General features: G+C 43.1%; 1 protein-coding gene across 5 annotated transcripts in view; it reads left to right on the top strand.

Moving 5' to 3' along the window:
- Nucleotides 1-24,430, top strand: part of LOC122625947 (dual specificity tyrosine-phosphorylation-regulated kinase 2) — a 49,629-nt gene extending 25,199 nt beyond the window's left edge. For 4 of the 5 annotated variants that reach the window (XM_043806014.1, XM_043806013.1, XM_043806012.1 and 1 more), the window contains 7 exons: nt 11,380-11,590; nt 12,011-12,377; nt 13,045-13,217; nt 13,290-13,567; nt 20,062-20,200; nt 20,260-20,431; nt 22,248-24,430. In XM_043806014.1, the coding sequence (XP_043661949.1) occupies nt 11,567-11,590; nt 12,011-12,377; nt 13,045-13,217; nt 13,290-13,567; nt 20,062-20,200; nt 20,260-20,431; nt 22,248-23,263 (2,169 nt within the window). In that variant the 5' untranslated portion in view covers nt 11,380-11,566 and the 3' untranslated portion in view covers nt 23,264-24,430. Of the gene's footprint in view, nt 1-11,379; nt 11,591-11,794; nt 11,943-12,010; nt 12,378-13,044; nt 13,218-13,289; nt 13,568-20,061; nt 20,201-20,259; nt 20,432-22,247 lie in introns of those variants that run through there. The other variant, XM_043806009.1, reaches the window with a different exon arrangement.
- Nucleotides 24,431-26,584: the final 2,154 nt, after the last annotated feature.

The following is a 26,584-nucleotide window of genomic DNA, read 5'->3' as shown; positions in this document are numbered from 1 at the left end:
CCATATCACTAATCAAAATGTGTATTATCTTTCATTCCAGGTAAGCAAGTGGGTGATAAAACTGTAGGAATTCTGTAAGTTTGGAAACCATTTAAACTCACGAATGCAGAAACTTTTCATGTTACACGTGCCCCCAAAAGGTACTTACCCAGCCATTTTCACCCAACGAAGGGCCTGACAATGCCCCATTAATTCCCTACTGAGCATCCCCAAGAACTCGAAGTTAACCCTGGGTGGAGTAGCTCGAATGTAACCAAATTACCCGTGCATAAAAAGAGAATTGTGGCCACGAAAACTACAAAACAAAAAAGAGAACCATGCGGTTCCAGTTTTTAATTAAAAAACCCGACTTGCCAGCTCCGAGCAACGGAGCTGCCCAGAAGTTTTTCCAGCTCTCTGTCTTGAGTATTAATTAACAACTTCCTCTCGGGTTTCTACGATCTCTTGTCTTTTTTTATTGCCATGCGAATGGTAATAATAATTTTTATTCTTTTTCCTTCTTCCTTTGCCGAAATAAAAACTGTTTGCTTAATATTCTGTGGGCACATTTGACCCAAATCAGCGGTTGCTGACAGCACTGACCCATTTGGCCACAAAAATCAGAAATAGTTTTATGTGCATATAAAATCACGTTTCGGTGGTTTTCAGTGTGTGTTTTGTATGAATAAATATCAAAAGTGTGATGCAAAATTAATGCAAAACAAATTCATTCAAATCGGTGTTTTGCTTACTTTGAAAAGCATAACAAGTTTTATTTTCATAAGAAATTGACTGAGACAAAATCGCTAATAACATATTTAACGGCGAGTTATTGGGAATAAATATACTATTCGTTGGCTATATCTATTAACTTAACTGAGCCAATTTCATACGGACCGACGTTTCACACTTTTTCATTACAAATTAGTCAGTTGAATAATCTGTCTCCTAAATTAACCATGCAATGTGAGCAAGTGAAAGTGCCGCATTGCATGTGGCGTGTGTCCCACCGGTTAACGTTGCGTATGCGTAATATTTGTCAAAATCAAAAGCCGCGAAAAATGAGCATGAGGGAAAACATGAAAACAAGATCCCGAAGCAAATTGATGGCAATTTATGTGCAGAGCCTAACGGATTATTATTATTTACGCATTTATTGGTGCATGAAAATGTAAATTGCGACAAGATCACGAAAGGAGTTGCACTCATAGTAGTAACGCCACGCCGCCAAGCACAACAACCGGGCAGCCGAGTTTGGTCAGCAAAGAAGCGACAACGAACTCAAGTGCATTAACCTTAAAAATCTTTAGCCACTTAAGTGCAACGCCAACATTTGCAATAACAACAACCATAGTAACAACAGCTACAACAACAACAACAACAATCAAGGGGCATGCGTTTGGCGACAACAACAAGAGCAACAACAAGTTGTTAGCTCGCTGGACCATGATCTTCAAAAACCTGCATCGAAGACCATGTGAAAGAAGCCAAAGCCTCCGAAGCCAGTTTAGCGAGTTTCGGACCCCAGGAGTTCAGGTCTTCGTCTCTGGCCAGCAACTTGTTAGGGATTTTAGCGGCTTTGGCCTCCCACTCCTTCCAAGTACAATTAGCAAAACTTTGGCTGATTTAAAAACTGCTTGCCGAAGGTTTTCTCCTCGTCTGATTGACAACTTCATAATGAGATTTCGCAAATAGTTTTGACAGCCATTGACGCTCATTAAGTTTTTCGCCCCCTTCCCAATCAATACGCAGAGCTTAACTTGCACTTTCCGCTGTGGAAATTTGGGTTTTATTGAAAGACTGCCTGTCTCGCATTTCCCGACTCATTTACTTTCCATTTTAGTTCGGCTTTTCGTTGGTCTGCCTCGTACTTTATTTATTCCGCTTTAAATGTTCCAGCGATTTCGATGAAGAGTTGACAGACCTTGACTTTTAGCCCGCTCTTGTATTTATACTTCCACTTTTCGACTGTTTTTCCTATGCCAGAGAAAACCTTTCAAATGGAAATTTTGTGACATTTCTTATTTACGAGTTTTCTCATATTTCCTTTGTGTGTGTTGACTTTGTCGGTGCGGTGCTGTGGTTTTCTGATGATGCTGCACTGCGTTGAGTAGCCGGCGCTCAAAGTGATATATGGGCTGACTTTAGCCTAAATGGAATGAATAGTTTGCATGCATAATATGTCACTTTCAGGAGTTGTATAACGGAGCTCATCTCGATTGCCGAGTGCCATAGTGCCATAACAGTAACAATTGAAGCTGAACCATTTAGGACCGCGCCGAGTAGTTATTATATATATTTTGTAGTTGCCTAACGGCGATGATCTGCTCAAAATTTAAACCGCTTTACGGACGCGTTTTAATTACAACTTTGACATTACTTGTACTTTCGAGAATTGCATGTCTAATTGCTTTGCGCTTCGCGAATTTTTGGTACTTGTTTTTAGTTTTTGTTGCTTCGGTTTCATGACGATTGCCAATTTTTCATTGTTCGAAAGATGTAAGATGGACGAGAAACCGAAACCCAAACTGCAACCGAAACTGCAAAGTCGAAGCTGACTAAGGCGAGTGAATGGATTTGCCACAGCCTTGGCTGGCAAACAAATCCGAAACAAAGGCAAAATCCGAGCTGGGGCTTTTAAGCTGGAGTTTGGTGGCTGGTCATCGGAATAGGAATTGGAATTGGAATCGGAATTTCAATCGTTATCGGTGCACACCAGGTGCGGGTTATGCAACAGCTATAGCCGTAGCAAAGTTCAAGAAATATTGGCACGAGCTTGACTCACCAGAGAAACTGGGTCAAGTTTTTAATGATTCGCCTCGCACACGAAAAGTAAACAAAGAAATTCGCCTGTTCTCTTGGCGGTTGCATAAAAATAAACCTTGCCCAGCCTCAACGAAAAACTCTCGAAACGGTCCAGATTTAAATAAAATGTAGCCATAAAACCGCGATATAAAAGCGCATTTTAATGGCCACCAGCTCACAAGCACACAAGTTGTGTGCGCGAAAAAGTGATCAGAAACAATGGATTCGGGATGCTTAAAATGAAATCCCCTAAAAGCGTTTTTATTTTGTCCCTGAATATTTGAGCACATAAGCTTAGCACACCAGGTGCCTTGAAGAGTGCAATAAAAAACACTCCCCGAATAGTTTTTCGTGCGCGATTTCCTCGACTCAGGTGCGGTAGCACTCGAAAAACTGTTTTTCCACCCGAGTGGAAAACTGTTTTCCCACCCACCACTCTATATGTGCAGTGAATGGGTTTAGTGTGCAAGCCATGCAATTTGTGGCTTCTACTTTGACTGGGAGCTCGTTTCAGATGCTCTGCACGTAATCGATGCCTTCGAAGCCGAACAAGATGTGTATCAATTATTTAAGAGCTCCACCACCAGCACTCAGTTGGATTCTGTGGAAGAACTAGTCGGATTGATCGGCAAACGGGGCAAACGGGGGAATTCAGACCAGATGCCATCGCTAATTACCCCTCTTTGGCGACCACGCGACAAGCGGTTCAGTTCAGTGAACCTCTGAATTTGGCATTATAAACAAAAGCCGACACACACGATATAATGCCGTTTGTCATCCGGCAAATATGTGTCTTATACGTTTCGAAAATGTAGTTTCGTAGTAAAGCAAAGCGCAAACTGTGAAAATTAGCAGTAAAAATAGACGAAAGCCAAATAAATACTATTAAATTTGGTCGATTGATGTGTTTATCTTCGTAATGAACTGCCTATCCGCGAATCGAAACACTGGTTCAATGTCCACTTTTAGCTGAGCTCACAAAAATCCCCATTCCCAAAGATGAGGCTAATCATGATAGCCGATGGATGATCGCCGCCAGTTTGATAATTTTATGAGACGATTTTTGTCTTTTTGTGCCAATTAGTTTTATATTCAAATGTAGAATGTTTTTTCCTTTTTTTCTGGTGGTCGTCATTCTCGCCATTTCAGTTCACATGCCAAGTTTTTGACCCAAATTCATTTTTTTGGGGTATCTGCAAAAATAGTAAACCAAACAGCGTTTTATGTTAAAAATAGTTCCACGGCAATCAAGGCCAGTCCCAGAATTTCCCAATCAGTTTTCAAGGCAATCGTGGGCCATGTGTCTCCGTCTCCGCTTCAGTCTCCATATGAAATCGAAAGCAATTTCACTTTGACGCCTAATTGTCAAAAAACTGACAATCGACTGTCAGTCAATCAAATGTCAATTGTTTCTGCCTGCGGTTTGCCTTTTTCCCTACTTGTTTTGTTCAGCTTTCTGCCTCTTTCAATAGGCAGTAATATTAGGATTGAGGCACTAAAGGGAGAGGGTTAAAATCTGTAATTGATCTAGTTTGCAGGCTGGTAAGTCGAGCTGGTTAACTAATCGGCCACAAAAGCAAGTGGCACAGGTAATATAATTTACAATCAGTGGATTGGATTGCACATCAAACATACTCTTATATAGGATGGGAAAAGAAGTATAACATTTAATTAATGAAAATTATGTTAGAACGAATTAAGCTTATCGATTTTATAGGTCTGAAGATCTCATCTTGCCTCTATATAACAATGCTCGCACAAGCGGTCTGGGTCATAAAGAAACTACAATGTGGTTAATTGTGTTGATCGTGCCTTCGCTCTGTCACTCGTGTATGTTGCTCTTGGTAATTGCTTCAATTATTTTCATATTATTAAATGTTAAAATGCTTTTTGTTCGCTTCTCTCGCAATTTGTGGACGAGTCTATGCTTTTCCCATCTCCACTCGCCTCGACTCGACTCGTTTCCTCTGCTCTCCTCTCCACTCGGCCCGTCTCGTCTCGATCTCATCATAATCATCGCGATGGCAGCAGCCACATCAATTCATTATGCCGTCTTGGAATCAGGCCTGAAATGGACTGGAAAGGGGGCTTGGGCCATGAAAAACTCTCGTCTCGCTTTGGTTAAGAGTGCTCATGTTCATTAACGCCAAAGTTGAGGCAATTGTCGCGAGGCGTCAACGTCGCTCGGCGTTTTCCTGGCCCCAGTCTGCTGTAATCTGAGCACCACCCCCCCGCACCACCCCGCACCACCATGAACCACCCAGTGGACCCACCAGCAATTGCTCGAGTATTCCATGGCTCATTGTAAAGCGCCAACGCCCCCTGCCCCGCCCGCAAAACTACACACACACACAGGCACACGCAGAAAAAGCCGTAGTTTGTAGTTGCTGGGTTTTGGTTTTGGTTGCTTTGGTTTTGTCAGCTGTCAGCAGATTTTTTCTCCGCTTTCTGTATGGAAAGTGTGACATTTTGATTAGTTGATACATTTTTTTCGGTTTTACTTTATTTTGCTCTGCCCTGAGGCATTGTGATTGAACTTGAGGCGTCTGGAGGGTTAATGAACATCAAGGTTGGGCAGACCATTAACGAGAATTGAATTAGTGGCAAAGATTCTTTTTTTGGGTGCTATTAAATTTTGCCCAGCACACTGCCAGTCATAATTATAGTCTTGTAAAAGTGGGTAATAAAAGGGTGATAATAAGTGGAGGCACTCAAACTGGTTGAGTGATTATGTTGTAGTATATTCGACAAGGCTCACTTGTGACAGTTTTACAAAAATTAATTGAAAATTAAAAGATTAGTAAGAAAAAAATACTTACATATAAAATGTTACTGGATCACCAAGCCCAAAGAGTGGAGAAAACCATACTCCATCCATACTCCGCACCGTCTGCCAATCAATCAAAGTCGAAAGGTTACTGGGGATCTCGATCTCCGCCCCAATCCCCGCCTGCTACGGCTCACTCTCATCATTTTTAACTCTATTTCGAAAACAAATAATCCCCCGTGGCTAATTTCGATTCAGATTGTAACAGTTTTCACTCCGCTTCCTGCATTTTCATCTCGATGTCGACAGACCCATTAACCAAAATCTGCAATGCGCTTGCAGCTGTTACACACAGATACTTGGATGTTTATTACTCAATCTGGAATTACATTCGAAGACTTCCGCGACGAGCTACGAAAAATCAACATCAACATCAGATGCATCTATATTTGTGCGCTTATTCCTTTTGTATTTTCCATTCCCCATTTGCATTTGTGGGCAAAGAGAGAAATGCAGTCGACTGTCAAATGAGCCAGGCGAAAGAAAATGGAGGAAAACACACGGCTAATTGTCATTTTCCGACAACAAAAGCGACAACTCCGATCCACTTTGTTCCACCCAAAGCGGGCAGTTGCCACTTTAAGCGATTTTCACGATTGTTGGGATTGTTGGGACTGTTGGTGCCGCACAGTTGGGGCCAATAAAACATAATGCACAGAAACACGGGCAATAAAATCCGCTAGCCCGCTGCACTTGGCCAGTTCCAATCCCCAAAAAGGCCCCATTGCACGCCTTTGTCTTTGTGCATTCGATAGCCAGTCAAAAGTGTTTCTAGAACGGAAGTTATTAAAATGGTTATTGTTTTTTGCCTTTATCTCTGGCTACCAACCAACCGGCGCCCTTTTCCATTTGTCCCCCCCGATTGGAGGTTACGGCTGGGGAGCTTTTCCGATTTAAACAGTGCACTGACCACCATTACACATACGCCGCGTTGGCCCTTCGCAGCTGGGGGTTGCGATTGTTCGCATTTGGCGTTGTGTTGGGGTATTAGGGTTTATATGTCAGGCGCACACCTTGTGGCATCTGTTGCTGTGCTCTTTTTTCCGCCGCTCTGGTTTTTGTATGGGTTGAAATAGTGAGGAGGAATTTACTGGTGTCAGTAATGAAAATAGTTGGAAAATGGAAAAGGTTTCTGGAATTTTAAAGAGCTAACAAGTGGATCGGTAAACATTTGGTTTTATAGAGCGGTTTTAAGTTTTTTAACATTTAAACTCAAATTTTTATAAGATTTTTGAATCCTTTAAACTAGTAAATGGATCAAAGAGCTCCACCAAGCATCGACCTATGCCAACTGTAGCACTGACCACCGAGTGGTTCCCCTCTGGTGACGAAGCACACCAACTGACCAGCCAAATGGAATCGCCGCCACTTCCGCTCCCCAAGCGAACTCCCTCCAGTTGAAATCTATATGGATTTGTTGACGTTTGGCGCCCGGGGTCATTACTTAGGGTTGGGGTTAGTGGGTCAATGGTTTATGGGGTCACATTTAGGGGGCCTGGGCATGGATAGTTGGCTGCTTAATGCCCGGTTGAGAAAGCATTCCGGGGCCCTAACCAAATTAGGTGGCATGCAATTTGTGGCCTGCTTTCGGCTTTCGGCGTACGGAAATAAGCGTAATAATGAAAACTAAATGAAATTCACTTATGTTTCATGTCTGCGCGAAATTAAATGAACAAAAATGTTTATAGCATGTCGCCTGGCTGAGCAGGCTCTCTTTTATTTTATTTTCTTTTTTTTTTGATATATTTATTTTCTATTTTCGTGGGCTGCCTCGCTTTTCTGGGCCACGCGAGGTAATAGTTAGCCGAAATGTAGCCGGTTGACAAATGATGCTTTACGTATTTCTCGTTTCTCGGTGTGCCACATAATTAAATGGAGTAACGCCCATCTGGGTCACGTGTGCCAAATATCCCACCGAATCGAAGTAGCAGCGCTATGTAAACCATTGCGAATTACTTGAAAAATTTGAGCCTAACATGCATGCATGTTGGCGTTGGGCTATAAAAATGTATAGAAAATTGTTGCGCATTATGAGCGGCATGCGAATGGCAAACATGCATGACCTTTTCGAGTGCATTTGTGCAGACTACTGGCAATAATATTGAATTGGCTTTTACGAGTGCTCTTGGATAATGCCTCTGGCTCTAAAAGTTTAATACCCACAATCTAAAAATTATTACAATTGTTATTTTTAAATACGTAACAAACTGGCTAACAAATGTATGTTTTTGAAGCTATGGGTTTATAAAACGAATTCGTCAATAAAATTCCATAAACAATCATTTGATCAAAACGATTGTGAATGTTTAAAGAAGCTTTGAAATTCCACTAATTGTTTTTTCCATCCGCTTTTAGAATCTCCAGAGATCAAAGCCCCTTAATGTGTTTCTTACCCCCAAAACTTCAAAGTGTCAAAAATTGTTTGGCATTTTTGGGCCAAAGGCAGACAAATCAATAAAATCTGATTGAACAATAGATTCGAGTCGTTTTCGATTTCATGCATGCGCCGCTTGTAAGTCTATAAAATAAAAACCCTAGACGTGATGTCTTCAAGTCGCCTTTTGCGGTTCCAGTACTTCTACCCAGTTCGCAATCATGAAATATTTGTAAGAAATATAATGCTATATTATAATGCTATATTGCTGTTTTGTATGCACACGGACAGGGAATTTTTGGCAGGCGGCACTTGAGGCGTCAAGAAATCAAAAGAAACATTTCAATAAATCAAGTCCGACAATGGGGCAAGTTGGCCAACACAATTTTGGACAGCTTATTGACACGTTGAGGCCATCGAGATTCCAGAGCCGAGAGTTGCTAGAATTCCTGCTGGCATTTCGCCGGGGAAGACCAAAGTCGGTGGCATCCTCTGGTTGACACTGCCCCAAAAGCGATGCTTACAAATGGCAGCACTCCTTTAACAATGTCTGACATTTTGCAGCTGCCATCGAAGGTTTTTCCGATGCAAAAATATAAAGTGGAAACGGGAAAAAAGAACTTACTTTACATGAAGATCTGTCGAGTTTGCATATAAATCTTCGCTTCGGGTTTACCCAAAATGATTGCAAGTGTCAAAAGTCAACAAGCAAATGTCACGTTTTGTTGTTTTGTTTTTATTTATTTTTCCCCTCGTCATTATTTTCGTTTTGTTTTTCTCGCTGTCGAACCGAGGGGCACTAAAAAATTCACCGCCTCAGTAAGAAATTGACATTTATTAAACCATTAAAGAAGAAATTCACATTAAAAGCCCAGCAGACTGCGAAGTTGGTTGGCCCATAACAAAATGCACTTGGTGAGTGCATTCATAATTTTGGGCACTTTTTCGGCTTTTCAGATTGAGATGTTTTTACCGCACTTGTCCAAATAAGTCGCGGTAATAAATGGTCAAATTATTCACATACATTTCTTGACACTTTTATTGCCACAAAAGTCGCCACTCCATCTCCTCTCTCCGCGCTTCTCAAGATTGTTAATTTCGGAGACAGGCAACGAAATGTTAACTTAGTGCAACTCAATTACTTTGAGTGGCCAATTTTCCTTGTGTTTTGTACTTCTCTCGTTTGCCGACACTTGGCGTAGAAATTTCAAATTAATGGCCTAATATTTTGTTTTTAATGCTTTGGGTCAGCGGAGCGACAGCATCATCATCAAAGGCGAAATTAGTCGAGCGGACTCCAAGTGGATTATGCAATGGGGAGAAATAAAATGGGTGCTTACCAAATTAAAGCGGGTTTCTTTTCCACCCATCAAGGAGCCGACTTTCGTTGGATTGACTGGGGAAAATGACCAGGGCATTGGAAATAAATCAATGTGGTATCGCTTTGAATTAAACATTTCGATTCGAAATGCGATCTGATATCGATCTGTCGTTTGGAGGTTTTCGCTATTTTGAAACTTGAGTCAACTTGTTCAATGCAAAGTCAACGTCTCAATGCCAAATCAACCCAAACACAAGCTAGGCAAAGACATCTTCGTAAACTCGAGTCGGAAATTCAGCATTGAGTCTGACATCTGAGGCTCAGTGTCATTAATAGAAATTGCAGACTTTGGGTGGGTGTCAAAGCAATGACAAACGATCCCCAGTGATCTTGGCGTTTCTCAATTGGCATCAATGCAAAGCAAAGCAAAAACGGCGTCATAAAATGTCGATAAATGGTTCGATTGCTGGGGCGTGTAATTGTTGGACTCACTTACAATTGACGGCAGTCGCCCATTTTCAATTGATTTGTCATTTAAATCTGGCAGAACAATGCGGACTTGTGACCGTCAGCAACGACACCTTTTCAACGGTCTCTAAATTTAGCCATAATTGTTCAACCTTGCCAGGAGCTTAGAGTCTGAAGGCGGGTTCAAAAAACTTTCGCTTATCAAACTTCAAGCAGGCACAACGTGAAACTGGTCCTGACTTTTGATCTTCAAGTCTCACTTGGTTTTCTGCGCAAAACAGTTTGGTTCATTCGAAAAATGCAGAGCCAAAAAGTGCATTTAGTGACGGACTGAGTGATTGAGTAGGCATAGTAACTTCAACCAACTTCGGCACAACCAAGTGAGCCAAAGAAACAAGTAGAGCTAGCGATTCAACCAGCAGACAACTCCGAAATTTATTTTGTGAAGTAGAGCCTCGAACTAAGCCTCCACCAACTGACTCAACTGACTCAAACTCACTGTAAATGTCAGCTTGACGAGGAAAACGAATGCTGTAAATTATGATTTTATGACAGAAAAGTTTAAAAAGCCAATAAATTTAACTGAGCGTGCCAAACAGCTGAAGATACAGGGACGGAGGAAATGGTTAGGAAAATAGGAACTAGTCAAGTGGTTACCACCTGTGTTGTGACCCCAAGCTGCAGTAAGAGAAATTCTTTAGTCATTAAAGGTTGCAAAAATGTTTCCGGAAGTATGAAAATCTCTATGTGAATAGCGTTTTACCCATAATCACAACTTAAAGTAGGCCATTAATACTTTGAAATCCACCCAATATGTGTACTACTTCATTACAGTGCACTTTCCGAAAACTTCCTTCATTATGCCTCCATTCATAAGGTAACTTACCAAACAAACCCAAGTTTCCGCTGCACTCAGCCGCCGAAGGGGTTGCTTTCGGCCTTCCCAAAAAGGGTTATGATTATTATGCATATTGAGTGTGAGTTCTAGTTTGGGATACCGAAATGCCCTACAACAAACGTTCAAACTGTCAAATGCACAACGAGCCACAAACACGGGCCAAAGAGAAAAAGGCCAATAATTGGCCATGACTTTGGTTTCCGACTTTTTATGCCTGTCAGCCAAACCGGCCCTTGCAATTGGGGGAATGGGAACTGCGGAGCTGAGGAACTGCGGAACTGGGTAGGGTTTCTTGGAGGGCACACGACTGTGTACGACTGCCTCTTTACGACCCTTGTGGAGAAAATATGAATAAAGTTTTGGGGCCCTTTGATGAGACCGCTTGTCGTCGCCCGCCTTGACAATGAAAACTGCTAACTGCTAACTGGTAACTGGTAACTGACAAGCCGGCATTTTGAGTTAGTTATGGCCCATGCTCTGGGCCATGTCACTGATACTTCGGGGGCGTTGCTGTTTACCATTTAACGTTTTATTTATGGTGTGCACTTGGAACGCGCATAGCCGGCCGATTCTATATTATTTATTACTATTATTATATTTCTCTGTTCGCGTTAGTTACCGGAAAAAGGGTTAAAAGTCAAGGGCTTAAAGGCTACTACTCCTTACTACCAATTCTTATCGTCTTCTACCTCTTTACCTCCTTGCAGTTGGCCCCCAACAAGCAAAACAAATGCAAATGTGCGCCCCAAAGACATATTACCCCGAAAGTGATCAATAATTGTTTGCCGGAAGAGGAGATACAACTCAACCAGTTAAGCACCGGACTCAGGGTGACTACTCTTTGTGGACTCGATTCTCTTTGGGCTAAAACGACAACTCAGCGAAGGCGACACAATGTTGGATCGATGCGAAATGCCGGTAAGTAGATGGGATCGATTCCGTGCGGGCAGTAAACAAATCGGTAACAAGCTGGGATTTCTGTAAATAGGTTTTGTGTCTGTACTATTCAGTTACAAAGTTTGTATTTTATTTATTTTATTAAAATCACACATTCTATTGGGAATTTACTGTCAAGACTGTATTTGATATATTTGTACAAGTAAAATATTCTTTGCGCAAGTATAAGAGATCGTGTAAGACCACAATGAAATGGGGAAAGATACGCAAGCGAATTGTAAATAAGGAATTTAGCCAGAAAGTATGCTTGTTTTTGCGCCACGGACTCACGGGCTATGAGCTTCTGCAGTCCGACCTCGTTTGCTGCCCGGGAGTATGCTGCACAATATGATTCCTCATCCGAACTCTACTAATGACCTAACTCCTTATTGCCCCATGCAGATCCAGCTGGACAACGAGAAGTTGCGACGGGACGTCAGGTTGTCGGGCTCTCGACTGGATTTGCCACAGCTCTGCAACGGATCGCGTCGGTTGGATGGCCACAACAACCATGTGGCTGTTAATGAGACCACGGTTACGACGACATCCCTGAATGGCAATGCGAATGGGAACGGCAGTGGCAACAGCAACAACAACAACAACATCGGATCGCCCGTCTCCTCATCGACCACAAACAGCAGCAATGGCGGCAACGAGCGCGGCTCCTCCACGAAGTCCAACAGCAGCAGTGGCAGTGGCAGCTCGGGAAACTCGGCCAGCAGCACGGGAAGTGGCGAGCTGAAGTGCAACACGCCCATGACGCCATCTGGTAAGCAGGAACATTCCCATTAACCCTATGATGGCAGCCATTGCTCAATGAGTGCGCCACCATAAAAACAAACCTTTTTTTGGTTTATGCCTAGAGTATTGTTCGCACAGTATTAAACGAAGTATTTAACTATTTAGTTACTTGTTTAGATTTTACGTATATATATAGGGTTAAATTATCAGTGGGTTAACACCCCCATTCATAAGCTTTGGATAGAGAGGCTGTCTATTTGGGGCCAGAGCCCAGGGATGCTTTGTGCGTTCGCTGGCTTGCATCGCTGCAGCCCAATGCCAATTAGTTGGGCACACCCTTCAGGCGTTTGGTGGCCACACTCCGTCATTCCGCAGCTCTCTAATTAATTTTAAATAAATTTCAGAAAAAGCTAGTAAATGGCATTGAGGTCAGGGTCAATGGGGTTTTAGAGTGTGGCAGTTGCCACATGGGAAAATTTTCAATTACCTGTTAACTTGGCTACAAAATGGGTAAAAGGACGAGTTGTTTCGGTGGAAAGAAGTAAGCACGAAAAAGCTTTTAGCCATGACGGAAATTAAATTGCTACTGTAAATGGAAATAAAATGGGAACTATGTATTTCACTTACCTTACGCGAACATTGAGTTATTTTTGAAAACTATGCACAACATTTATTTTGATTTTCGTTGTTCACAGAGCTGGTGAAGAAGTTCCGCAACTACCTAACCGATCTCGAGTTCGAAGAGCTCAAGGTGTACAAGGAGGTCTGGTACTTTGGTCAGCACGCCAGCAAGAACTACAACAAACCCGCCCCCACAGCCAACACCACAAATCTGGGCTATGACGATGATAATGGCAACTACAAGATCGTAAGTCCAGTGCAGAAACATGCCAGAGTTTGAATGCAATTCTTAACCTTCTAAATCCACCTTACTTTTCAGATCGAACACGATCACATAGCCTTTCGTTACGAGATTCTGGAGGTAATTGGCAAGGGCAGTTTTGGCCAGGTCATCAGGGCGCTGGACCACAAGACCAACACACACGTGGCCATCAAGATCATAAGGAACAAGAAGCGCTTCCTCAACCAGGCCGTCGTCGAACTCAACATCCTCGATGAGCTGCGCGAAAAGGACGCGGATGGATCTCACAATGTCATTCACATGCTCGACTACACCTATTTCCGCAAGCATTTGTGCATTACTTTCGAGCTTATGAGGTGAGTTGGTTAATATAGCTAAAGTATTATGTCTTAACTGCTTCTGACGTCAATGCAGTCGCGCTTTGTTCTGGTCTTGGCTTTTGCCAGTCACGGGAATTGAAGTGAAGTTTGCTTTTAGTGTCTTCAATTAAATGCGCATATAACTCGCATTTCTATTAACATTCGACCAATTATTGCTCGCCAACTTTCGTTGCGTGATTCGCAGCCATAAAATTTGGTTATTATTAATTTCCATGTTCCAAGTGCCTAGCACGCATTGCGATTTGAGAAGTTGCTCCCTGTTCCCTGTTTTGCGGCTCAAGCACACATATGTGCGTTTCCTGCAGGTTTTTCATTGTCTTCCAGTTAAGTTTTATGGACCCGCATGTGTGTGTATCGAATGAATTCGGTTTGCCATTTCATAAGGCCATAAATCCCGCCTATGCCGTAAATGCTCTCTCAAGTGGTATTCATAATTCCCTTTACGACTTTCTGAAATTAAATTATTAATGGGCAACTGTATAGATTCTTTGATATGCCAAACTGTAGGGGGTAACCCTACTTTCCTGGTAGATAATGTAAATATCTATTTAATTTCCGGCCCCCGCAATTTACATGCCACAAAAGCGCAAGCGACTGACAGACGCAGACACAATCGAAACAGCAACAGACCGCAAACGCCGCTCGGCCATCAATTTCAATTTAAATGTTGAATGTTGTGTGGCCTACTTGCAGGCGCAGGAAAATGCATTTCCACGCCCCCGGCTTTTCCGCACGTCCACATGCGGGTGTTTTCTGCCCGAAGGAAAACCTGTTGTGTTGTGCTGGGGGTTGCTATTCGCAGTGTGTGTATGGGCAGGAATCTAATTGATTGGCAGCATTGAAATCCGCTGAGCTGCTCAGGTGTTGACTATTGCGGAGGAGGATGGCGGGTGGTGGCACGAGGAAGGCATAAAAACCAACTGCATATGTCAAAGTTTAGACAGCAGGCAACGCAAATATGGTAAAAATAAATCGCAGAGAAGGCACGAACGCGACACGCGATGCAACAGTCAAAGTTGAGAAAGCGACCGTCGAAGGTTAAGTTGCTTCCTTTTACCCCTTTCCATTAAGCCCACTCCCAAATGCCTATTCCTCCCATTGAGCTTGACATTTCCGTCAGCCGACGGACGACTAATTTGTCTTAATTGCAGCCAGAAAAAAAGGAAATGGAAAGTAAAAATACAAGCCAACATTTTTGCGAGTTGACATTTTTGAGAACCGATTTCGGGCCTCTAAATTCAAATGGGCAAGTGGCACGCCATCAGAGAAGGGAATCCCTAATTTGCAGGCCTCAGTCAAAAATCGATGGGCAGACAAAATAAAATCGTTTTTGGACCACTGCAAGGCAGCTACACAAATTTAATTAATTATTTGCTGTGCGACTAATTAGCCGCAAAATTGGTTCTCGGTGCCGTTTCCTGCTTGGAGTGAGCACTTGGTGCTTTAATGTTTTCTCCAGTTCTGAAGAAGTTTTCCCTGCAGCGGACAAACTTTTCGCCTGCGAGTGACCAGAGGAACGGGGCGTTGGGGAACCGCATTGACAACTCAGCGGCAAGTTTTAAAGTTTGTTTTGAACGAGTAAACAAATTGTGTGGCAAGTTTTACGTAATTAAATTTACGTGCACGCAATTTAATTTGCATGCCGTGAGGGGAAAATTTCCTGCGACGAAATGATTTAATTTCTCTGATACGATTACGATTAGTAGGGCTTAGATGGAAGCGGATTGCAAGCACTACTGCCATTTAATTAATAGAAATTGGAAAACTAATTAAATCAGGGGAAAAGCCCATTTCTTTTGGAATGCTAACGAGATGAAGCTAGTGGTGCTGCGGGAATGAGGAGAACATTTTCAGTGGAACATTTCAGTGGCCTGCCCCACAATCTGATTAGCTAATTAGCAAAAGGACACCACTGCGGTCCGCAAATATGAAACCTAATCCGTGTCCCTAAAGTGACACACTTATTTCACCTCGGCACAGACACATTCAAGGACTTCATTTCGCAAAAAGGACATAGAGAGCGGCATGAGCATCCTGGGCTGGGTGGAACTGAATTGACGCCGAGTGACACATTTCGCACACACACCGCATACGAACCCACATACTTGGGTGACTTCCCACATTCGACGACCCTGGCAGGTGGCATTCTCCACCGGTCGGCTGTTTTGGTCTTGTTTCAGCATTATGAGCCACATAATTTACAGCGACAGCGATAAAATGAGTGCTGCCAAAGTGCCAAAGACAGCCAACACATTCCGAGGCCCCATAACTATGCACCATATTGTCCCGGCGAGAATGACGCTGCTTCTTTTGGCCAAAAGAACGAGCTAAAAGAACGAGCCCCGTGGATGTAGCCAAATTCGCCCTGTGTGTGCGCTTGTGTCTGCGGGTGTGTGTCAAGCACATAAATTTCAGCTAATGTTGCCCCGGAGAAAAGTGTCCCGCCTCCAATGTCACTGCATTCCTCTCGCAACTCGGCGGGTTTCGCTCTGCCATGTGTCATGATTTAATTTCAATTTTAATGGCTCATAACGAGATCAAGTTGGCGATAATCGCCCGGGAATTTATTGCGCAAATCAACGAGTGCGTACATTTTATGGGCAACTGCTTATTATAGATAAATATTAATCGATAAGAGCCTAAATGAAATGTGTTTCCTTATTTCATTATGTGCATTTAACCAATCGAAAGAAAAATTTGAAATTGTGAATTTAAGGTCTTTTAAATTGGAGTAATATGTTACGACACATTTCGTCAATCGAGCCAATTCTTGTTTGCCAATCGAGCAAAGAGCAATTGCTTTTTATAAACCTGGTGACCTCATCCATTCCAAAGCCCATCAATGTCGGACAGATGCAGCATGTGGCCGCCTGTCATCGGCCATGTAATTGACTGTTCCAGGACATGCCCGCTGACAACGTGAGAGTGGCATAGAAAAGTGACAGGATGTCGTCGGCATTCCGCTGCCTTCTGCTCGTGTGGGGGAAGCGGATGGGCCGACAGGACGAAATGATTTTTAATTAAAATGCAACATGCGGCGTGCGGCGTGCGTGAGCAGTGGGCGTGGCCATGCAAATGAGCAGGTCCAGCGAGTTTATTCTTTTTAATTAATTTCTGCACTCAGCGCGTGTAAATCGCAATTAGGAACGGGCGGCAAGGACGAGTCGGCGGATTGAGTTACCAGGAGAATAAACACTGGATGGATACCGCCCGTGTTTCCACTTGGACGCGGGGCAAAGGAGTGTCGGTGTCAGCTGTTCCGCGGATGATGTTGATGTAGGTTATTATCATGCCGTACCATGGCACAGTAATTACTGCTAATTGACATTTCCCGGGCATTCCGCTTGTTTTGCTCCACCACTGCACCACTGTGGCACGGTGGGTGTGGGTCGCGGTGGAAGACAGAAGCCAGAAGCCAGTTGACATGACCAAGGCCAAGTCATTTATCATCTGCTAAAAGGTAAATTCGCCTCAAGTTCCACTTCACTTCCCCGGGCTGTGGCAGGATTTTTCTCTGCATTTCTGAGATTATTTACGGTTCGACTAAGAAGCGAGCTGCCACACAGCCGTCGACTAATTAAAGTGCCGCAAAATGCGACGGGCAAAAAAAGGATATTTGTGAGAACATTTTGCCGTTCCTTGGGCGGATGAAAAGCAAGGTCACAAATGTCCCAGCCAGGGACAGCATTACTAATGGAAAGGCAGCTTTTTGGTTAAGCCCCTTAATTCTGCATATTGATAGGCACATTAAGGATTAACGAGAAAATAAGGCAATGTATAAGCCGCACTGTAGTCAAACTTTTTGGCCAGAATCTCGAATCTCATTAGTGCTACGTAAAAGGTGTCGTGTGGAATCGATATCTGCAAAATTAATTCCGCCTTCAACATTCTTCACACGGGGAATTCCCTATGCAAATGAAGACAGGACAGCTTTTCCTCACCACACCCACTTGTCAATCAATGGCACACTCTTTTCGCTCTTTTCGATTTCAGCCAGCAGGGAAACCAATTTAAAATTTATGCAAAAAGTTGGCCGACGGCACGAAAAAGTTCATTTCTCCCTTCACTCAGAGAATGGTGTCACCATTCTCGCCACGGAGGCAAGTTTATTCTTCCAGTGCCTCCAGAACTCTGCCAATTGACAGCCAAGAGAAGAAATATAACCAAGTGCTGGGTTCTCAACAATTTGGAAATTTATTAAATAAAGTTTAAACCAAGTCGGGGAAATGAAGACCTTCAAATCCGTGTCTCTGTGTGCATTGTTTATTGTGGGCGTCATCCGATTTGCACAGCTTTGTTTATACGAATTCACTTTCACTGGCTTTTTTGGCATTATTGTGTTCCATTTTTGGTGTGCTAAATGCAAGGCATTAGTGGCTCGTTACAATTGCATGTTGCAGTTGCAGCGGCGCAGGGGCAAATAATCAATCAAATTACCAGAGGAATTCCGGCATGGAAAAGCGGAACCGAAAATGGCGCCCCAGGCAGCCCCAAAAAAGGAAGGAATAAAAAACAATTTTCAAGTTCATGGCAGACTCATGGACTTTTGGCATTGGCTCTCCGTCGCCAATTGTGTGGCATGTCATAATGCAGTTATAATATGCAGACTTCTAAGCATACACATGTATTTCGGCCCGGTTCGCCGATTGAAATTATGACATTTTGATGATTTTCTTATTGGTTTGTTATAGACTCGTCTGCTTGCCAAAAAGGCTTGCCTCTCCCACAGTAGCTCATCTATTTCGGGTGGCTGTAAAATCGATAACCCTCTGTTCCTTAAAGCCCCTCACTTTAAGGTCTACTATTTCGGCATTCCACCCACGCGCCAGTTGCAATATGAAAGTTTTCGAATTAAAGGCCCGTGACCTTTGCGGTCCGGTTTGGATGCCTCCTTCTCAATCTGATCCTGGCCTGAGTGTTTCCCAGCGCTTTGACAGTCATCCGTGCTATTATGTGGCTTTAGCCGGGTGGGAAAGCCACAAACTCGTCCTTGACACTCTGTTGGCTCAATCAGCTTAGCGCGCTTTTAAGCACTCTTAGCGCTTTTTCGAGAGAGTGTGTGGTGGCTTCTCCATATGCTGACATAAATTTAAATTGGATTACGGCATGTTCAAGTTGTAGAACATGCCTCGAAGCCTCGGAAAGCGATTAAAGTGTTCAAAGTCACACGCAGCAAAAATACAAGAAATTTAAGGACTTCTTCTTGGAATAAAAAAGTTGTCAGACCCTATCTGCTTGATATTCCCCTCAGGGAATAGAATTTTTATGTTATAAGTTTAGGGTATGAAGGTTAAATAATTAATTTGCTAATCATCCAACTTTTTCCGACTGTTTAGATATTCATATGTACCATTCCTTGGCCTTAACAGCGTTAACCTTTAGTCATTCACTTCCCACACAGTCCTTTCAAGCCAAGCTAGTTATTACTTTTGGCCATTTACCCACCGGTTTATATGGGTCAAACGTGTCTAAGAAGCCCTCGTGAGCAGGCGATAAAGTTATTGATGGCCAAGTGATGTGTGTGCAGCAGCTTATGGGAAAAATAGAAATGAAAGCGAGTTCAATAAATTGAGATCTGTGCGCTGATGAAGGGGAGGAAATCTCTTGGTCAGATGGAGCAGGAAGGCAAATATCTTACGAGCTGTCGTTACCGAATAAGCCATCAATCATCGATTCGCAAACACAGCCAACAACAATTGACCAAACTTTTGATAAACTACTATATTACAACCACCGGCTGTAATCTTGGTTCGCTGTGTCTTTTGCGGTTGCATTGACATTGAGGAAATGATACTTCTTTTGCTATCAGTTAATTAATCGAAAGCAATCGCATAAACTGCGAATGCAAAACAGGGCACAGAAATCGCAAAGTAAACAAAAACAGCCAAGGGGTTGACAAAGTAGGGGGACACTTTAAACAGTGGTGTAAAAAGTATACATTACTATTATATTATGTTTATAATAGTGGGAATGAATCAACAATAATTTAGTTTATATAAAAAACTCAGAAGTACGAAGGGATATAAAAATGTTATATGTGTTCAAGGAATCCAAGTAGGTCTGTTGTAGGACTTCATGAAGTGGATTTTCTTGGCCCACTGTTGCCATAGTTCGGCGGCTCTTTTCGGGTTGATTTGCCACCATTTTCGGATCGTTCTATTGTCGTCTGCCGGCTGACTGCTCATGACTGACATTGTCAATATTGTTGTTGCTGACGTAGAACGTTATCGTTGTATGGCCAAATTCGAGCCCGACATGCAATGGGAATTAATTCAGTGCATGTTGCCGGTAATACGGTGGGATTGTGTAGGAAAGAGGGGCTTTAAGCAGCCGGCATTTTGCTTGACTCCTTGTTTTGTACTCCGTTCGCCGGAGTGTATCTTGTTTTGTCAACGATTCCCATTCCTTTAAGGTGACTCATGTTCAAAGGGTTGCACTACTAATAGTCCACTTGCCCCCTGTCTTTGCAGCTTGAACCTGTACGAATTGATAAAGAAGAACAACTACAATGGATTCAGCATGAGTCTCATACGACGCTTCTGCAACTCGATTGTGAAGTGCCTGCGTTTGCTCTACAAGGAAAACATTATTCACTGTGATCTCAAGCCGGTAAGTGCATTGCATTCAATTCGTACTCCCTTACCTAGAACCTCTTTCATCGGACACAGGAAAACATCTTGCTCAAACAGCGTGGTAGCAGCTCCATCAAAGTCATCGACTTTGGCAGCTCGTGCTACGTGGATCGCAAAATCTATACGTACATCCAATCGCGGTTCTATCGCTCCCCGGAGGTGATTCTCGGCCTGCAATACGGCACAGCCATCGATATGTGGAGCTTGGGTGAGTGTACACTTTTGCACTTTTAATTAAAAACATTCTGCCCAGTGGTGTTCCCAAGTGGGCTGGAAAACATGTGCAGGCTGCAATGAAATTTTAAATGCTTGCCCTGCATTTGGCAGGCAGATTTATGGCCCCCACACGTTGGCCCAATAAATATAGCAGGTAATGGTTGTGAGGATTAAATATTTAACATTTGTGGGTGCAAACCTTGTCCACATGCGAGGGACATGTTTTTTAGGGCATTTGGGGTATTGAGAAAGATAGAGGAACCACTTACAAACTTTTAAAGAATTATCAAAACTTGCCTAAACATATAGGTGTTTCGTTGGCTTCCCCTTTCACACAGTTATTTTCCTTAAAGCCTAAAACAACTTCCAAAAACCTTTTTAATAGGTTCTTACATGTTTAAAGCTGGTCAAATATTTCATTCGGTAAAGCTACCAAGAGGTTCTTCTTGGAACACTTGTTCTTTTAGTTAAAACTATCCACTTTGTCCGTTCAATTGACCTGGCCCAAAGCGAAAATCTCAGCCAAGTGTAAGAACACGCACTAGGCCAATTAGTAGCAACAGGCAACAGGCAAAAGCGAAGGCGGAAAAGGTCCTCCTCCAACCGAGCGAACAATGAGATATCGACGACGCCACCGGAGGTGCGGGTCAAGGGGCGCACTCAACAAGTGGCGCCCCACTTGAAGTTTATGTATACAATAATTTTGCCCTGCCCAGCCCAGCCGAGTGCGGACTTTTAGCCAAGCCACTCCTGGCCTCATCGTGCACATCCTTTTAGCGCCCATTTCCGACCACAACCACGTCCGGTCAGCAAAAGCAGCCAAAGCAGCGATGGCAAAATATCGTGAGCTCCGCCGACAACAATGGACTCATTAAATGTGCGCACGGACGTGGGGTCCTGCGGTGGCAGGTTGTTATTTCTGGACCCTAATAAAAGGCAGCTCGGTTTATTTTTACCCGCTGTCTTGGGCTTCTTCATATGTGGACCTGCTTATTTGAGCTACTCTGCTCTGAGCATACAGAGTAAGTGCAGGCAATGGAAATATGGGTTACGTGTTGAATGATGTGAGCTCTTAACAAACTCAGCTGCCCACAGAATGGGGCATCTGCAATAGATGCGAGTGGGTTTGATTGCTTTGAGCTTCATTAGGTAAATGGGGTCGCAGGGAGCGGGAAAGAGCCAGATGCTAAGATAGTACATAGTTTCACACAAGTTGAATTGATTATGGCACACTGAGGGACCAGCTTTAAAGCCACATTATGGCCAACGTACTGCATTATGTTCATTAGCCTTTTATTCCGAAATTCGAAGTGATGTAAATCAAAACAAAGGCTGAGGCTCACAAGGGAACATCTGTTGAACTATTTATAAACCAGTTCAGAGAAATTCATATATATATTTCATAAGAATTTATGGACACGCTTTGATTAAATCGAAGAGGTGATTTGTAAAAAAGCCCAATCATCTGCCCTTATATGCCATTCAATTCAATTCAGTGAAAGACAATCTGATACGAATCGAGATGAATAGCCACATTTTGCCGAAAAGTGTCAGTCAAAGGCCTTGGTTCGGGCATCTTGCAGTGACATCTCGCCTTGTCCGACCATCGTGCCTCAAAGTCCATTAGAAAGTGCAGTGGGAAATAAATAATCTGGAGCACAAGGAAGGGGACACGTGTATGCCACAATGTCAAGGTCAATGCGCCTGTTTGCCGGCCCGAAATGACTGCAGCAATTGCTGACCCCCATCGAGAATCAAAAATCAATACTAATTATATGTCAACCCTTGCCTTTTCCAATTTTTCATAGGCTGCATTCTGGCCGAGCTGTACACGGGATTCCCCCTCTTCCCCGGTGAGAACGAGGTGGAGCAGCTCGCCTGCATCATGGAGGTGCTCGGCCTGCCGCCCAAGGTGCTCATATCGGTTGCCAGGCGACGTCGGCTGTTCTTCGATTCCCGAGATGCCCCGCGCTGCATAACGAACACTAAGGGACGCAAACGGTCGCCAGGCAGCAAGTCGCTGGCGCAGATCTTACACTGCCAGGACCGCTATTTCATCGACTTCCTGCAGCGTTGCTTGGAGTGGGATCCTGCGGAGCGGATGACGCCGGACGAGGCGGCCCACCACGAGTTTCTGCAGCCCTCTGCCTCCAGTCGCCATCGCAGCTGCCGCATGTCGAGCAGTTCGTCCAGCTCCGGACTCAACAGTGTTTCCCAGAAGTCTTCCTGCTACAGCTTTTCGGAGATCTCGCCGGGCACCAACGGTCCCGTGGTGGCCTCGATCACCAGCACCACGGCTGTGCACAATGCTGCGATTGCCACCACCACCAAGTCGAGACAGCAGCCGCCATCTCAGAGTCACGGCCATGCCCAATCGAATGGTCACCTTCCCGACATCAAGTTGAGCGCCAGCGATAAGTACAACAGCATGCAGAAGGTGGCGGTGCGCTCAAAGATTACGTCCAGCGTCTCGGACCTGGAGTCCGTGCAGCAGTACTCCCTGCACCGCATCTACGGAGGAGTGGGTAGTGGCAGCACACACCATGTTTCCTCAGCGGCCACCAGGAAGCATCTGCCCGGCACAGGCAGTGGAATCGTGGGTGCCATGTCTTCCAAATACGGCAGCTCAACGTTGGCGCACAACCATCACAATGTGACGCACCACAATGCATCGACGGCCACAATTGCCACGACCACGCACCACCATCACCACCATGGTGGGCAGCAGCAGCAGCAGTCGTCGTCGGGAGCATCCACCATGGCCATGTCACACTCACAGTCCACCGGCGATGTCTCCGACAGGGCCATCTTTGGGAGAGCTTGACTTCGGGCAAGGCCCACCAAGTTGGAGCTGAAGAAGTGCAAGCTGGTCAATATGATGGACTTCTGGAGCTAGAAGTGGCGTCCACAGCACTGCGCTGATGTTAAGGAGCGGGACGAGGAGTAGGAGTAGGCGATGGAATAGGGCTCCTCGCACGTAGTTGTAGTTATATTGTTATTGTAAGCTATATAGGAATTAGAGACGTGTGTGAATTGTATTTGAATGCGAGCGCATGCTGTTGTACATCTGTTGTACTTGCTCCTGAAAATCCGTTCCCCACTCGAAATAGTTGCATCTAGCTAGAAGGAGATCCCTTTTCGCAGCACCTTGCAGTATTTTCAGTTGCCCTAAACCCCATTTTATTTCGCTACTGCCATAGCTAAAGGTATTCAAAATCGTATTCACACCCACAAACCCTTCCCGAAAAGTATTTTCTTCCCTCCAACTACCAAGGTGTTACAAGTCATCCTTTCACACTGTATTCAAAATGAACAAACCGTCAAAGATAAAAACAAAAAACAAAAGTGTTAAGAAACAAAACAGAAGCCAGCTCAAAGGAACAAGATAACCTAGATATAGTTTATTAGATATGGCATATACTATATACTAAACATAGATGTAGACAACATTTGTAACGATTCACCCAACGCATCCACTCACCCGAACTCAAAGATACATACATATTTCTAGGGTTACGACTAAAATCTGTAACAATTTCATACAGCTTCCATGTCTTTTGCAACAGTATCAAGGCTGTTATTAGTTACATATGCGAAATCGAGATGTATCTATATCTTAATTGTAATTGTATGCATAGTTTAAGACCTTGGAGGTTCGTTGGCCAATATCATACATCACACTACAGGAAATCAGCTCTGTAGCCTGTAGCCTACCAATGCAATATAAGTTTGAATTCCGCTTGGACACATCAACTTGATCCCATTAAACCAATCCATACGGAATACATGTCATAATTTAATGAAAACTCGTATATTTAAAAACTATAAATCTATTACAACTAGACGGATTGAGAAAACAAATGGCCAATATCACAACCGAATAATAAACAATCCAATATACAATAATTGTAGTGCGCCACATCTAAGTAAACTGTATTAGTGGCGGCAAAAGCAAAAAGAAATCAAATAAAAATGTTTTATTCAAATTAAAGTTTGTGTATTGAAGAAAAAACCAGACGGCAGACAGTTTACTAAGAACTTGTGCTGGGTAAGATTGCTTACCAAATCCAGACTGTAATTTGAACGAAGTTTGTAACCTGTAATCCTGTAAGTTTAGATAACACTGTACACAAATGCAATTTTTGCTCATAACTTTTGAATATATATCACATAGGACTACAATACCTAAGCCTATATATACACAGCTGCGATCCTTTGGAGCTTGTTTCGTATTATTTGTAAAAGTTTTCTCTGCCACTCGTCGTAGTTATCTCGGATACTTTCTTTATGTGTTTTATTATAAATTTTGACAGAAAAGCAAAACAAATCCAATTGCAAAACTTGATTTACAAAGTGTGTTCGAATTTAACGTTTAGTATTAATTAAATACAATGATAAACTTATAATTATAAAAATATACGTACGGATATATCAATTTTAAATTAATGACGCATATTAATTGTATAGATCAAGAAAACAACATGTAATCAATTACAATTACAAGAATTTCAAAAAAATAAATGAAAAAGTATGTACTCAAAATCTTTCATGTGTTTTCGTATTTTGATTTTGATCGTGCATTGAAAAGCGTTGCCTCACGAAATTAACTGTTGCCTACTTGCAGGCTGCGTGTAGAAATGCGTAAGATACAAAGTAAGTGGTAAAATGAGTTCATTTTGACATTTTAGATCGATCTTCAGATAAATACGATTTTGTTTTTGGCCCAAATTCAAGGAAGTATTAATTTATCGTATTTTTTCTCTCAAAGCAAAACGTTTATAGCTAGAAGACATTTAAGAACGAACTTAAATGCATTTTATAGTCGCATAGTATTATAAAGATAACAACAATAAGTAATAATTAGGTTGTGGTGGTAAGTATTGTGGAGAAATAAAATACTTATTCAAAGAAGTGTTACTCGGTTGTAATAAATGTGCACGCAGGAACTGAGATTGTATCTTGCATCTTTGCCTGTCAAATCTATATCTATGCTACTGATCATCCCGAACGGAAGCGGTTACGGGATAAAAAGCTATTGACTTTGAATTTAGTCTAATTTTGTCAGCCCTGCTTCTTCGTGTTTCCCAATTTGGTGTTGGGCATAATAACTCCACGTGACACCATTTCAGATTGCCGCAAGGGCTCCCCGATCATTTAGTTTTTGTTATTAATTCATCAAGTCTCTGGTCGTTCGCATCTATTATGCAATTTCCGACAGCGTCTAAAACGCAACGAAAACGAAGCTGGCAATTTTTTGTGTTAAAAATATTTGTATACTTTGTAGATTAAATGGAGCTCTTACTAATAAATATCTGTTTAAATGGCTAAGTGGACAGTGTCAATAGTTGCTTAATAAATAGTCGGCGATTATCCTAAATGACTTGAACAAATGTTTGAGCAGCGAATGAGTACGACGGTACGACTGTCCGTCCCAAAATTTTGACAGCTTCAAATGCCCAAGCGTTTTGTTTTCACTTTTGATTCCCAAGTGCTTGCGTGGGGGTTAACAAGTCGAAAGATTTCGGGGAAAGTAGAATTCTAAGTACGCGCAGCGGATCAACCGCGTTTGTATGACTTAATCCCAGTGCCCGACCCGTTCTTGAATGAAAAGTAAAAGTTGCCAGCTCACGAACGTTCACACACCAACCACAATTCCCTGTGAGGGTCTGGGATCGAGTGATAAAAGCCCGGGCGACCGTAAGCGTCATTGAGTCAAAGGTTTATTGACGTACGATGGTGGCTTCTTCAGCGCCTGCTGATGATCATGATCATGATCATGATCGACGGGTTGCCCACTTGTTGTTGCCAGGTGGAGGCCACTGCAGGTCGGGCTCGGTTTTTCGGTCTCGGGTCCATGGCATCTGGGTATCTCGAAGGCCGCTTCTGCCTTAGCTTGACTGCCTCTTTCTTGGCTTTTTTGCTCTTCCCCTCATATACATTTCTTTCCTTCTTTCTTTCGATCGTACGTCGCAAGGTGAAAGTCTTTCCCCCCGAGCGTTGTGTTGTTGGGTATTTGTAAAGCATTTAGTCTTTTTTCGGTGTTTCGGTTTTTGTTGTTCGTCCGTCTGGCAATGGCTTTTGTTTTTTGTTAATTTCGGGCAGACATATTAACTGTTCGTTGGCTGCCCATTCATCAAGGTCTTTA

The sequence above is a fragment of the Drosophila teissieri genome, chromosome 2L (genome assembly GCF_016746235.2).
Source record: "Drosophila teissieri strain GT53w chromosome 2L, Prin_Dtei_1.1, whole genome shotgun sequence".
Taxonomy (NCBI): Eukaryota; Metazoa; Arthropoda; class Insecta; order Diptera; family Drosophilidae; genus Drosophila; species Drosophila teissieri.
This window is presented reverse-complemented; position numbering and strand designations above follow the sequence as displayed.